The sequence below is a fragment of the Cottoperca gobio genome, chromosome 17 (genome assembly GCF_900634415.1).
Source record: "Cottoperca gobio chromosome 17, fCotGob3.1, whole genome shotgun sequence".
NCBI classification, from domain to species: domain Eukaryota; kingdom Metazoa; phylum Chordata; class Actinopteri; order Perciformes; family Bovichtidae; genus Cottoperca; species Cottoperca gobio.
Window position 1 is genome coordinate 9,890,232 of NC_041371.1, and position 12,725 is coordinate 9,902,956.

At 38.5% G+C, this 12,725-nt stretch overlaps 1 protein-coding gene across 4 annotated transcripts; it reads left to right on the forward strand.

Moving 5' to 3' along the window:
• Nucleotides 1–895: 895 nt before the first annotated feature.
• Nucleotides 896–12,289, forward strand: mylk4a (myosin light chain kinase family, member 4a). 4 transcript variants are annotated; one of them, XM_029454002.1, is made up of 16 exons: nucleotides 1,769–2,314; nucleotides 3,783–3,981; nucleotides 4,568–4,705; nucleotides 5,131–5,227; nucleotides 5,543–5,978; nucleotides 6,560–6,894; nucleotides 7,651–7,756; nucleotides 8,237–8,330; nucleotides 8,672–8,781; nucleotides 9,033–9,174; nucleotides 9,267–9,337; nucleotides 9,417–9,545; nucleotides 9,621–9,773; nucleotides 10,105–10,183; nucleotides 10,514–10,568; nucleotides 10,903–12,289. In XM_029454002.1, the coding sequence occupies exons 1-15, from the start codon at nucleotides 2,262–2,264 to the stop codon at nucleotides 10,565–10,567; spliced, it is 2,196 nt and encodes a 731-aa protein (XP_029309862.1). In that variant the 5' UTR covers nucleotides 1,769–2,261; the 3' UTR covers nucleotide 10,568; nucleotides 10,903–12,289. The 4 variants fall into 4 exon arrangements, with proteins under 4 accessions (XP_029309859.1, XP_029309860.1, XP_029309861.1 ...); XM_029453999.1 differs by lacking the exons at nucleotides 1,769–2,314; nucleotides 3,783–3,981 and adding an exon at nucleotides 896–1,750; XM_029454000.1 differs by lacking the exons at nucleotides 1,769–2,314; nucleotides 3,783–3,981 and adding an exon at nucleotides 896–1,750 and having other exon boundaries at nucleotides 6,563–6,894.
• Nucleotides 12,290–12,725: the final 436 nt, after the last annotated feature.

Below are 12,725 nucleotides of genomic sequence, written 5' to 3' on the forward strand. Positions count from 1 at the left end.
GCTAATTATTTAAATAATCTCGACTATAGCATGGAGTTCAGTGTTTACTTAGGAGTTTCATATCTGTATATACCCTGTGTGTTGACATCGACACATGTTGTTGTTCAAATAAATCATACATATTTTGATTTATTGGGAACATGGATTACGGTCATATTACAAGAGCTAAATTAAAATGGATCTCCCCTAAGGGAGGTTATTGGTGGATGTTTTTGTCAGTGAGTAGGCATCGTATAAATCATTCGTGTCACCCATCTCTTCTTTCAGTGGAGGGGCTAAACATGTTACTGTAGTTCCCCTTAGCTAGGAGCCACATGCTTCTTCACGTTTCCCCGGATACTGAGTGCAAGTTACAGGCATTCGAGTGAATTTACATTGCAAACATGGTTCACATTCACAATTGTACACAGGCAGACTCTCATAGAAGCGGTGCCAAATAACCAGCAGCATTTCAGACTTTTCAATTCCATGAATATTATTTTCATTTGTCAGCACAACTTATTTTTAGAAATGACAATAAAATATCTTCTTTTATTTTGAAAATAAAACCACAACCTGTAATCTCCTCCTCCTTAGCCCACCTGTGAAGTCCACTCGAGACGTGTTTATCTGTTACGAGTTAATGCCATTGCCATTTGATTAGGTAAAACGGTAAAAATGACTGAGCATTGTCACACTTGTCTTACTCACGAAAGACGTTCCGTGTACAGTGATCATTTTGACACCTAGCAGGGGAGTGACGGTGGAGGGCTCAACACTTAAAGCCTCTCAAATGTCTCATAGTCCAAGCAGTGCCAAGCCCCCACCCCAAACACTTGACCCCAGCTGACGTAGGCTGTCCATTTACATTTAGGGACACCGGCTCACTCCATTCTTAATACCATTTCTAGTATGGAGGGAAGCAGGCGCCAGGGATAAAGTGTGAGAGAAACAGAGAAGGTTTCTTCTGGCTTAATACTAGTCAGAGATCGCTTTACTTTACTTTTTAGAGGTTTAAAATCTTTACCTGCATTATTGGTGATTTAAGAAAAATCTTGAATCACTTCTTTGTAGTGACACTTTTCTGTATCTTAATTAGTGTGCACACCAACGGGGAGCACTGAAGGGCAGAGCTGGCTACGATTTTTAAAAAAGTATTTTGGTCTGTTTCACGGACTCTATTGGTCCTATTTTTGTCTCAAGTCGGTGTCTTAACGTGATTTTTATATCACCGGAAGCCATGAGTTCCTTGGTACTGAACACAGTAGGAGATGCCAACGGCACAGGCTTTGACCTCATCCAAAACCGGATTGAGTCACTTAGCAGCAAGATGGACAAGCTCATCAACATTCAAGAAAAGGTCCTCAACCGACTAGATGGGATGTCTCAGGACATTGACGGCATCGAGAAGGATATGGAGAATCTGAAGGTTGATAAGGAGGAAATCCATCTTCCACCCAAGATGGTGAACCAGACCCAGGTCATGGGGCGAGAAGCCAGAGAGATATGCCAGGAGATGAGCGACATCATGTTGACGGTGAACCAGCGGTCCGAGCAGCAGGCTCACAAGCTGGACGGGATGGAAAAGCTGGTCCTCAACATGCAGCAGGTGATCAGCTTTATCGGGGAGACGGTGAAGAGTTCTAGGGTTATGAAGCTGATGTTCAAAGGCCCTGCGGCTCGGAAGGGCTCCAAACCCAAAGACAATAAAGCCAAGCAAGCAATTAAGAGGAAATCATCTACGGACACAATAAACAGGAGGCTTGACCAGGTGAGACTAAGAGCATAATGAAATGTGTTGCTTTTGCATAAAGTTTTGCAGAAATACACATTTTTATATGAATTAAGGGTTACAGATTTAGCAAGTTTAAAGGACTGAAGTACATTCTTGAGTTCATATCGCCAGGTATCTAGTTTTAGTGATGCAAAAGAAACTGTATATTTTCTTTGGTGACTTTTATTTCTTAGACCTCACAAAGATCTTGTTGTTCTTGGCATAACATGTGAAAATGATCATAGCAGCAAAGCCTTGACTATGAATGTGACTTGGCTTGCGTGTTAAATACCCCATATAATGTGGCTGCTTTTAAAAAGGTAGTGTCTGGGAATTGACACACACTTGCCAACTGCTGATTGAAGGTAAAGTAATTAAGAACGCTAATTGTATTGTGTTATTTAAGCTGTTGCATAAAACATTTGTCACTTATAGTTAAAAAATAAAATAAAAGCCCAATTTAACTCACATTTATACTTGTTGGATCTCTACCCATGCTGAGTGCAACATGGCCTCCTTGGCACGAGGCTCAGTCTGGGATCCCCTGGGAGGGCACGAGAGGTGAGGCCAGGGGTGAAATGTGAGTGGTGCTGTACTCTTTGTGGTATAAAAGGCATTTAACCCCTTCAAATCACCAGGACTTAGGTGTCAACAAATTGTGATGAGTCAATCTTTCTCCCCTTTTCTCTTCTCTCATTGACTCACATTTCTGCCTTGTATCTGTTGGTCTTACTTGTGTCCTATTCAGTGCTGTGCCAGCCAGTTAGGACATGGTGTGTTTTACATCACTAGTTTCGAGTAGGGTAACAGTGGGTATGGATAGTGGGTATGACGTATGATTCTCTGCAAATTACTTAACTTCCTGCAGTGGAAAATAATGCTTCATAAGAGTTTATTGGAAGTCCTGCTGATTAATTTAGAGGTTCCTGTAAATGTCTGTATTTAACACTGTATGCAGTGTTTAAGAAATTGCCTGTATAGGTTCAGAAAAGTAAATATGTACTTATGTAAATATAATCTCAGCGAGGTTACTGTCGCTTCACTGTGCTTTGCACCTGTATGTCAGAATCCAGAATTTACACTTTCAACTAGATGTTTTTAGCTTTAACTTTGGCTTAGCTGAATTAAACAGGTTTCTGTGACACTAAAGTCCCCTCCAAATCAAACCTGAGGTTTTTGCTTTTATTATACAATCACAACACAGACCGTGACCCTATATAAAGGTCACTAAATGCTGCTTGGCATCAACAGCGTGAGCTGCACTTACAGACACTCTAATGCACCTTATCACCACTCTCCTATCACTTGCGTAGCTGCATAGAGTCATATCTCTTTTCCTCTATGACCTAGATGACCACAGGGTGGTGGTGGTCTAGTGGTTTCCAAATAGAACACTGGAAGGTTGCGAGTTCGATGCCACCATTGTGCCTCTGAGCAAGGCACTTAAGCCTGAGTTGCTCCAGTGGGACTGTCCCTGTAGGTAGTTCACTGTAAGTCGCTCTGGATAAGAACGTTTGCTAAATTACAAATGTAAATGTACAAGCAAATTCACCTGAGTGGTTGTGACGTCAAGTTATCACATACTTGAAGAAGTATTTATGTCATAGTTCACAGTGTACAAAACACATAATCAAAGCTTGGGTAGGAAACATTGGAGAAGCCAGCTAGAGTAAAATAGATTATTTAAATGTTCTAACTGAAGAAACCCAGCCCGATGTTGCCAACTCTTTTTCAATGAGAGGTGAGCAAGCACCATTTATTACAGTCCTGCGACAGACACAGATACCGGATTATTTTCCTTTTTTGACAGAGCATTTAGATTGATTGATTGCTGTCGAGATGTAAAGAGTATTTCAACAAATGTTTCAAAAAAAGTTTCTAAAACACATTACCCACCCGAGCCTCAGGATATAATTTATTGCATTTAAGCCAATTCAAAGTTTTGGATCCAAATTTTATGGCTAGATTATATCCTGATGATTAATGACCACATACCAATCTGATGGCTTCCGTGTGACTCACATTTCAGGGAATTTCTGTGGTCGTCAGAGCCCTTGTCAGATGGTGGCTCCATCATCTTCCACCTCCAGAGGTGTGAGATATCGTACAAGCAACTGCTGTTACTATGGCGTCCTTTTTCCAGTCTCGAATTCCAGAAAACACTGCTGTCACTGCACTGGAAATATCCCCTCTGCTGTTTACCTTGCGACAGCACTCGGAGAACAAATGTGAGACACCCCCGAGTTCGAGACAGCTTTTTCCATGTTAACCTGATCAGAGAGTGTTTAGTGAGTTTCCTCAGCTGAGAAATTTGAACAACAGCCCACCGTCGCTTGTAATATTTTCCACTCAGGGTCAGCAATGCATTCCGTCGCTGAGTGCGACAAGTGATAAGCTATAAATTCACTGCCCTGCTGCTGTCTATCCATCTGCTATGAATAATCAAAGGCATGCTATTATACAAGGGAGTCTGCGCATGGAGAAGTGCAGGACATGTGCTTATCTGTAAAATGAAAACAGAGGTAGTGTTGTTTATATTTTGCCTTTTGTCGTTATTTAATGTCATTTAATTATTAATCTGATGTTTGATGCATTTTGTGTTGTGTGTTTTACATGTGACCCTAACTTCATCATATCATTGAACTACATATTTATTTTTTGATTCATGTTGTGTGCTTTTAATGCGACTCTAACTTCATCATATCAACTTCCTATCTCTCCTATTGACAGTCATTCCTAACACTTCTTCAATTTCACGTGCATTCATTTAACCCTACTAAGCATTACCATCTTGTTTTTGTTTTTTTTTACTAGAAACCTACTTCTAATAAAGCCAATAAAGGGAATCAAGACATAATTCCTGCATGTGAGCCCAGTTCTCCACAGACTTCTCACAAGATAAAGCTCCATGGACCAAAGCATTTCCTCGCCTCTCGCAAATGTGGAAACTTTGTAGGTTTATTGTGCTTATAGTCTGTATGTACAGGAATGTGTCTTTTTATATATGATATGTAAATATGTGCTATTGGAATTATCTCTGCAGGCTGCCTCGTTGTGCTTCATGTTTAAGCTCTTCTGATTTCCTTGACAAGAAAGAAGCTATGTATTACATTTGGCAAAGAAAAAAAGAGCATTGTTGCCTTTAATTTGAACTTTTGGACAGTAAATAGTACCAGTGTGATAGACAGAGTATACAGGAGTAATAAAGCAAAGTGCTAGTGAAGAAGTAAAACCATCTCAAAATCCTAAAAGTCAAAATATTCCTTGAATATTACATTTGAACTGAGATACTTTCTTTAAGAATGTGAAAATTTAGCGTCAATTTAATGTACTTTCCCCGATTTCTATTTCAACAATTTTTTATTTGTATTTCACAGTTGAAGGACCACAAAGGTAAAGATGGGACAGATAAGCCCTCTTTGAGTCCTAAGGGTCTGAAGGCTCAAAAGAAGATGAAGCCTCCGGACACAGCAGGTGCTTAAATCAAAAATAAAGTTAATTCTACTGAAATATGTCTGTAAATAATCAGCGAGACACAGCAGCAGCAACATGTAAATAAAAACATAAATTTGCCCTTTAGAGCTTTTATTAAAGAGAAACATCTTACTGTGTGATATTCTATTACGTGTACAGCTGTGGCCAACTAGCATTTACACTGTGACACATAAACCAAGATCAGAAGGTCAGGGGGAAATATGTGGCAGCCTCATGATGTACCATAACCTTTCACCAGTATTTAACAAGTTGCAAGAGATTAAATCCAAATCCTGTTTGGACTTCTTCTCGTAGAAAATATCTCCTTGAAGAAGCAGGTCTTGCTTTTCGAAGAGGTGCAGAAACTCAACAGGGAGAATGCAGAGAAATCAGGTCACCAGCCCACACCTGGATATCTGGACCTGGAGGCCGGAGTGTCCCCCGAAGATCAGCAACTCGACTCCCGTGCTTGCAACTTGTTGGACTACCTGCGTGAAGATTCCCAAGCGGCTGCGGGTGAGAAAGACGAGGTTGTTGAGGCGGTTAGTGAGGAGGAGGTTGTGGAAAAGGTGCATGAGGCAGAGGTTACAGAGACGGAACCAAAGCTCGATGTGGAGGATGTGGGGAAAGAGAAAGAGGAAGAAAAGCCCCCAGAGGAAAAGAAAGAAGAGGTTGCTTCTCCTGATGAAGAAGTAGCCAAAGCCCCAGAGTTGTCTGCTGCCCATGAGGAAAAAGAACAAACCGCTATAAGGTAGTTTATGTTTAACCCCATAAGAGCTGCAATGAGTTGTCACTAAATCAATTAGTCCATACATTAACAGAAAATGAGTCTGCAACTATGTTGATAATCATCTAATCCTTTAAGTACAAACATTTGATATGAGAATGTGCCTTTCTTTGTCTTACGTTATAGTAAATTGAATATTTTGAGCTCAATGAAGGAGAAATATTTGATGATGTCATCTTCTTTCCTAGGAAATGGTGATCTTTTAAAGTTAAATAAACAATTAATAAAGAAAACGATGGTAGATTACACAATTGAATACAGAAATATCGAGCTCATTTCCTCATTCATTTTCTTTAATGTTATTAACTTAATTAGCTTCATTAATCTGTTTTGATTACAGTTATATAGGCTATGTACTGTATGTATTCAATCATCAAGGCATATTATTGATCATAATTCTTAATAGTGTTGGATAAGTACATTTCTTTATATATACATTTTTTCAAAGATCCATTTAACTAAGACTTTATCATCTACAGTATGTGCTTGAAACTACACAAGTTATGAGCAAAACAAACAAATATAAAAACACAACCTTTTTCCAGCAGTGATGACCACAAAGATGCCTCTGCATGTCCGAACGCTGAGACGGACCAGATATCAGAGGTCAGCAGCACAAGTACCAAGTTCTGTGTGAAGGAGGAACACTTATCAGTGAAGAAACACACAAAGAAGCGGGTGGTGCTTGTGGAAGAGGAGGAGAAGAAGAAGAAGGAGGACAACGAGGAGGAGGAAGAGAAGCTTGAGTCTGAGGGCTGGGCCGTCTTCAGGGCGGATGGAATCGAATTCCAGTTGAACCTAAAACAAAGAGTGGAGAGAGAGAGAAAGGAAAATGATGCCGAAAAGGAAGATGATGAAGATGCAGAGCGGTACTTCATTGGTGAGTCAGGACTCCTCGACACTAATCATGATGGGAAGCTGAATGTTTGAGTAAATGAGCTTTAAGTTTAAGTCTACTGTAAGGCAGGGCCAGCCAGAATAAGTGAATCATTACAAAATGTACATGTGGTCGGAGACTGTGAAAGACCCTGTGTGTGTGGCTTGAATTCTCTATAGTAGTTTGAATTAAGTCTCAAATATAGGAGTCTATAGTTGCTTTAAATCACTTCATACTATAGTGAGACAGATTTGAAAAAAAGTATGTATCTGAGCACAATTCTTAAAATAATATTTTTTATTTATATAGAAAGAAATTCAGTCGTCAGCCGATATATTGTTACCAGAATCTTTTTTAAATCCTAAATTTCAATATCATTATCAGCCTCACAAAGCCAGTATTTGTCTTAGGTCTGGCAATATTTCATACATTTAATGCTTAACGTTTTCTTAATATCTTCATGAAGGGTCTGAGAATGCTAAGTACAGTACGGTACAGTAGTATGAAGTAGAATAAAGCCTGTGAAGAAGTCTGGCACTATGACTAGAAGAAGTGTTGAGCTAAAGCGTGGTTACTCTGTAATATAGATGTTTATCATAGCGTGGTAATTCATAATGTGCTAACTTGATTATAGCGACCATGCACTCTTTCAAAAGCCTCACTGTAGTTAATTAACACTGAAGCTCCTATGTTCTCACATTCCTCATAACTTATTAAAACAGATTATATCTTTTCTCGGGTTCCCCATCCTTACTTTAGATACCGGTCTTCCTCCATCGGCTCCTTTTAATCACCGCATTGTTTCTGCCAAGCCCAACCAGATCATCAACTTCTACTCCATCAACTGGCAGGAGGTCCTGGGCGGGTGAGCAACCGTACTTTTCAAATCTCTGTGTCATTTAAAAAATGAAAGCATTTGACGACCATTTGATCACAGATCAAAGGCAGTGTGAAAGAGGTTCCCATAAAGCCTAATTGCGTAACCCTCCCCCCCTCTTCTCCTCTCGCCCGGTTCATAACTCCAGAGTCACGGCAGTTATTTTTACTTCAGGACTTGGTGGTATGTGAAACAGTATCCCTGGTGCCAGCTGGTAGCTAATCACTAAGTGTTAATCCAAGTCTTCAAAGAGGAGACACAGGGCAGCTCAGATTTAATGAAATAACAGATTAAGCTCTCCACTGTCCTAAAACCTCTTCGTTTGACGGAAGATCCGTTTCTGATTTGTCATGGACACAGAAAACTCTCACAACTGTTTCTATGCTGCTAGGATGGGATACAGTTGGCTACTGTTACTATGCAACTATATATATATTTTTTCTCTCTCTCTCTCTTCCTGTCTTCAAGCGGTCGTTTTGGCCAGGTGCACAAATGTGTTGAAAACTCCTCTGGTCTCACTTTGGCGGCGAAGGTCATCAAAGCCAGGACCCTGAAAGAAAAGGTACAGCACCTAACGTTCAGTTTCATCATAGTGGATTAGTCCTATTTTGATACTACAGTTACAGCCACACCACATGATATAAAAAGCCAGCCCAGTTCCAATTTTCAGTACATACTAGTGCACTACAAGGCCGCTTGGAACAGAAGCAAAGGGAATACTTCTCACCTAGGTGAGAGATATTTGACCTAGAAGAGAAGATGCATTGTCTCATAGCAGAGAACAGCTGACACATCTCATCGTGTCCGTGTGTGTGTGCACGCTTGTCTGTGCGCTTGTCTGCATCTGTGTCTGTTTGTCTGCTTTTGCATCTGTCTGTCTGTCTGCGCCTGTGTTTTTGGTAGGAGGTGGTGAAGAATGAGATCCAGGTCATGAATAATCTGGACCATGCCAGCCTGATCCAGCTCTATGCAGCTTATGAGTCAAGGAATGACATCATCCTTGTACTTGAATAGTATGCTCCTTCTTTTATATTTTCAGCACAAATGTTTATTTTGTCTTTCAAATCAGCATATACCAAGTAGTTGTTCTTCATAGACTTTACATTACTTTAATAATGTCCAGTAAACTTTTGGTTAAGTTAGTTTCACAAATGCATTCTTGATTGATAATTACGCTAAATTAAAAAAACAATACTTTAGATTTAAAATGCTGTACATTTGGGGTGTTTGAATGGTGTTTGATGCATTTGTTTTTTAACCTTAGTGTTGGTGGAGGGGAGCTGTTTGACAGGATCATTGATGAAAACTACACTTTAATGGAGCTGGACGCCGTCGTGTTCATCCGGCAGATCTGTGAGGGTCTGCAGCACATGCACAAAATGTACATCCTACACTTGGACTTAAAGGTAACAAAGTCACTTACATTCATTGTATTGTTGTTTTCGTACAGACTTAACGCATTCTCGAAGTTTAATCAATCGACTGTTTTAAATTACAGCCCGAAAATATTCTTTGTGTGAGCAGAGTCACAAATAAGATCAAAATCATCGACTTCGGCCTGGCTAGGGTGTAAGTACCAGCATTTGCTTTGCTTATTGACAGTTTTATTGTAATCATACAAAATGTAAATGTCCGTTTTCCCTTATAGATATAAACCACGTGAGAAACTGCGAGTGAATTTTGGCACTCCAGAGTTTCTCGCTCCTGAAGTCATAAACTACGACTTTGTGTCGTTCAACACAGACATGTGGAGCCTCGGCGTCATCACCTACATGCTGTAAGTACACACGCAAACACATGTACACGCATACGAACAAACTGTTGCTAACGACTGTCTGTCTCTTCTTGGTAGTTTGAGCGGTCTCTGTCCCTTCCTCGGCGACGATGACAATGAGACTCTGAACAACATCTTGGCCTGTAAGTGGAATTTTGAGGAACAAGAGTTTGTAGATACAACTGAAGAAGCCAAAGACTTCATCTCCAGACTCCTCATTGTGAATAAAAGGTATCCATCTTTAATTCTTAATCTTATATTTTTTCTGTTCATATATGTTCATAACTTTTTTTTCTTTTAATTATTGTTTAACTCAATTGTATATAGTACTTATTTTTAAATATTTCATATATATATATATATATATATATATATATAAAATTTAATTTAGCTGATTTTGCTGAGCTGACATGCTGTCTCTCTCGCACACATTTCATTGTACTGTTGACCCTGTGTTAACTTGCATATGACAAATAAAACTTGAAACTTGAAACTTCTGTTTTACTGTCGTCTGTGTGTGCGTGTATGGTCATACATACTGTGTCCTTGTGTTTGTTATCAGTTGGAGGATAGGGGCATCTGAGGCCTTGAGACATCCTTGGCTATCTAACCCAGTCCTTCATCATCGCCTTCATACAAAGGTAGGATTCACAGTCCTTGCCTGCTTTTATCATAAACAAACTGAGAAACTGAGTCTTTATGAAAAGATAAAACAGTTTGTTGCACACTTTCTGAAGCTCATACGTGAACATTTCTAATATTTTGAAGTTTGATGTTTTTTTTATGTCCTAGAGGAACTTCAGTGAGTAAAATATGCATTAAATAATATAATAATTTAAAACAAATCAGAGATATAAAATCAGGTCAACGGAACGAGGAAACCTATGTTCTGCGTCACTGTGCTTCACTGCTTTACATTTGTTCTAATGAATCATTTATGATCGTCATGTTTTCTTTGCTTTATTTCACAGAAAACTATGTGCAGGTCACGGCGATCATCATGTGTTCCCCCGACTGATAGTTGAGGTTGGTCTTTCTCTTACAGTTACATTTTTTACATATGTAAAAAGAGATGATTTGCTTTAATGCGAGTCTTTCACGGGTGTATGTTTTTATGAATTATTTATTTATATTATGTATTTATTATTCTTTTGAATCTTGGAATTTTGAGAGATCATCCCTTCAAACATTTAATGTCAGGATTGGTTTTAAATCATCCACAAGGGGGAGGCATGTCTCAAATTGTGTGCAGGGTAGCACAGCAGAACGAAGCGTCTGAATACCTGCCTGTAACAGTAGATATATAACTGAGAGCGAATCATCCCGTTTACAGTACACCGTCATTTTTTATTTTTTTTAGGGCTACAGTGATGTGATGGCTTCAGCTGTGGCCACTTGGACCAACCCTCCTGTCCATGTAAATTACCTTAATTTTCAGTCCATGCGTCTGTGAGATGTGCTGAAATTCTGGCTAACCCACAAACCTTTTCCTGACATGTGATCCACTGTTGAGTAGACAAAAACAATATACAGACAAAAACAGTTTTGTATAATTGGGATTTAGAAGTGAAAATGTATTTTCCTTGAATAATGTACATTTCATGAATGTAATGCAAGAGAAACAAAGGGTGAACAAAACAACATCTGATAACATTAAATGCCAACTCAACTGTTTTTCGGTTGATTGTGTAAGGTGTTTGTTATTTTTCATTCCCTCGTATACGGCATTTGAAAACGATGCTAATGTCATAATGTAAACCTACTTTCTTCATGTATTACCATATAAGAGCTTGATCGTGTGTGGCATCTTTGCCTCAAAGGTTGAATGTGCACATTGTACTGTACTGTACTCATTTTGAAATATCCACTCAGTGAGCCACTCTCATTTATCTCTAACCAAATACACAGTGCTTTTATTGTTTTACTGCTTTTGTATGAAGGCTACATCATGATTTGTATTATGTGACTGGAATAATATGTGTTGCATTTACCCCCTTCTCAATTACAAATATTATACCATTTTTTTTTTGCCGGGCTGTAAATAAATGCTGAACCGTACATTCAAATTCAGATTTTCTAATATCTTAGGAGATCATCTGTTAAATTGCTGGGTGTGTATTGTACTTATGGATAGAATGGAATTTGTGCGGTCGGTGTCATGAGCTGTAGTATGTGCACTTTATAATGTTATTTATTTAAACATAGATTATACATGAAGCTACATAGTTCCATTGAAAAAGCTTGTGTGGTCAGATCTGTTCATATTTCCTTCCTACTTTGGTTTCATCCTGCTTTGTCCGGGTGTTTATAAAGAAAATACATTTTTACTTTATATCATACCAACACAGTTTATGTCTTATCAGCCAAGTGTGTTATTTAAATTCTTTGTTGCATGTCTATATGTTTTTTTTAGCCATTAAAGCTTGAACTAGACACACAGAGAAGTAACTTTTTTTAAACTTTCTTTTTCACTCTAGCTGCATATTCATGTAGATGCTTTTTCCATTAAACAAAGGTATCATTAAAATGCCTTCTGTGAAGGTTCACTAAAGTAATACACTGCCTACCAAACGTTGCTTAAGTTGACAAAATGTTGTCTAATGTTGTTTAATTTAACTTCATTATGAATTTTACTTCAATTGTTTCTGAACACAGAGTGTTAGTAAAAGAAGTTGTCCTCACATAGTGTTAACAATTTCAGCATGTATTTGTGAAGTGTGTACACATCCATTAAAATGAAATTGTGTCTTAAATGGGAGTATGTCTTCTTTTCATATTCATGAATTTACAAAATGAAAATAACGTGTTCAGTAAATACGAGTGGCTGGCAAATAAAGAAGTAGGGAAACATTTCCAGGTTTAATTACACCGTCATGATTGGACCATCAGCAAGGAGTGAAATAAGAAGATGGGTACTGGCCCTTTTAATACCCAATGGCACTTAGGATGATAGCTTGAAACTTATCTATGAATCAGGTCTTTTTTTTAATTAGAATTTTTATGGTAGATTGGAAATAAATGTTACCTGTACCTGTCAATAGGTAGCATTTTCAAATTATCACAGTTTAAACAACTGACGTCATGTTACTCTGCTTCTATAACAAACTCTAATCTAAAATCAAATATACTCTGTTGGGTATATTTAGTTTTTACAACATCTTCAAACTCTGAGAACACTATAAA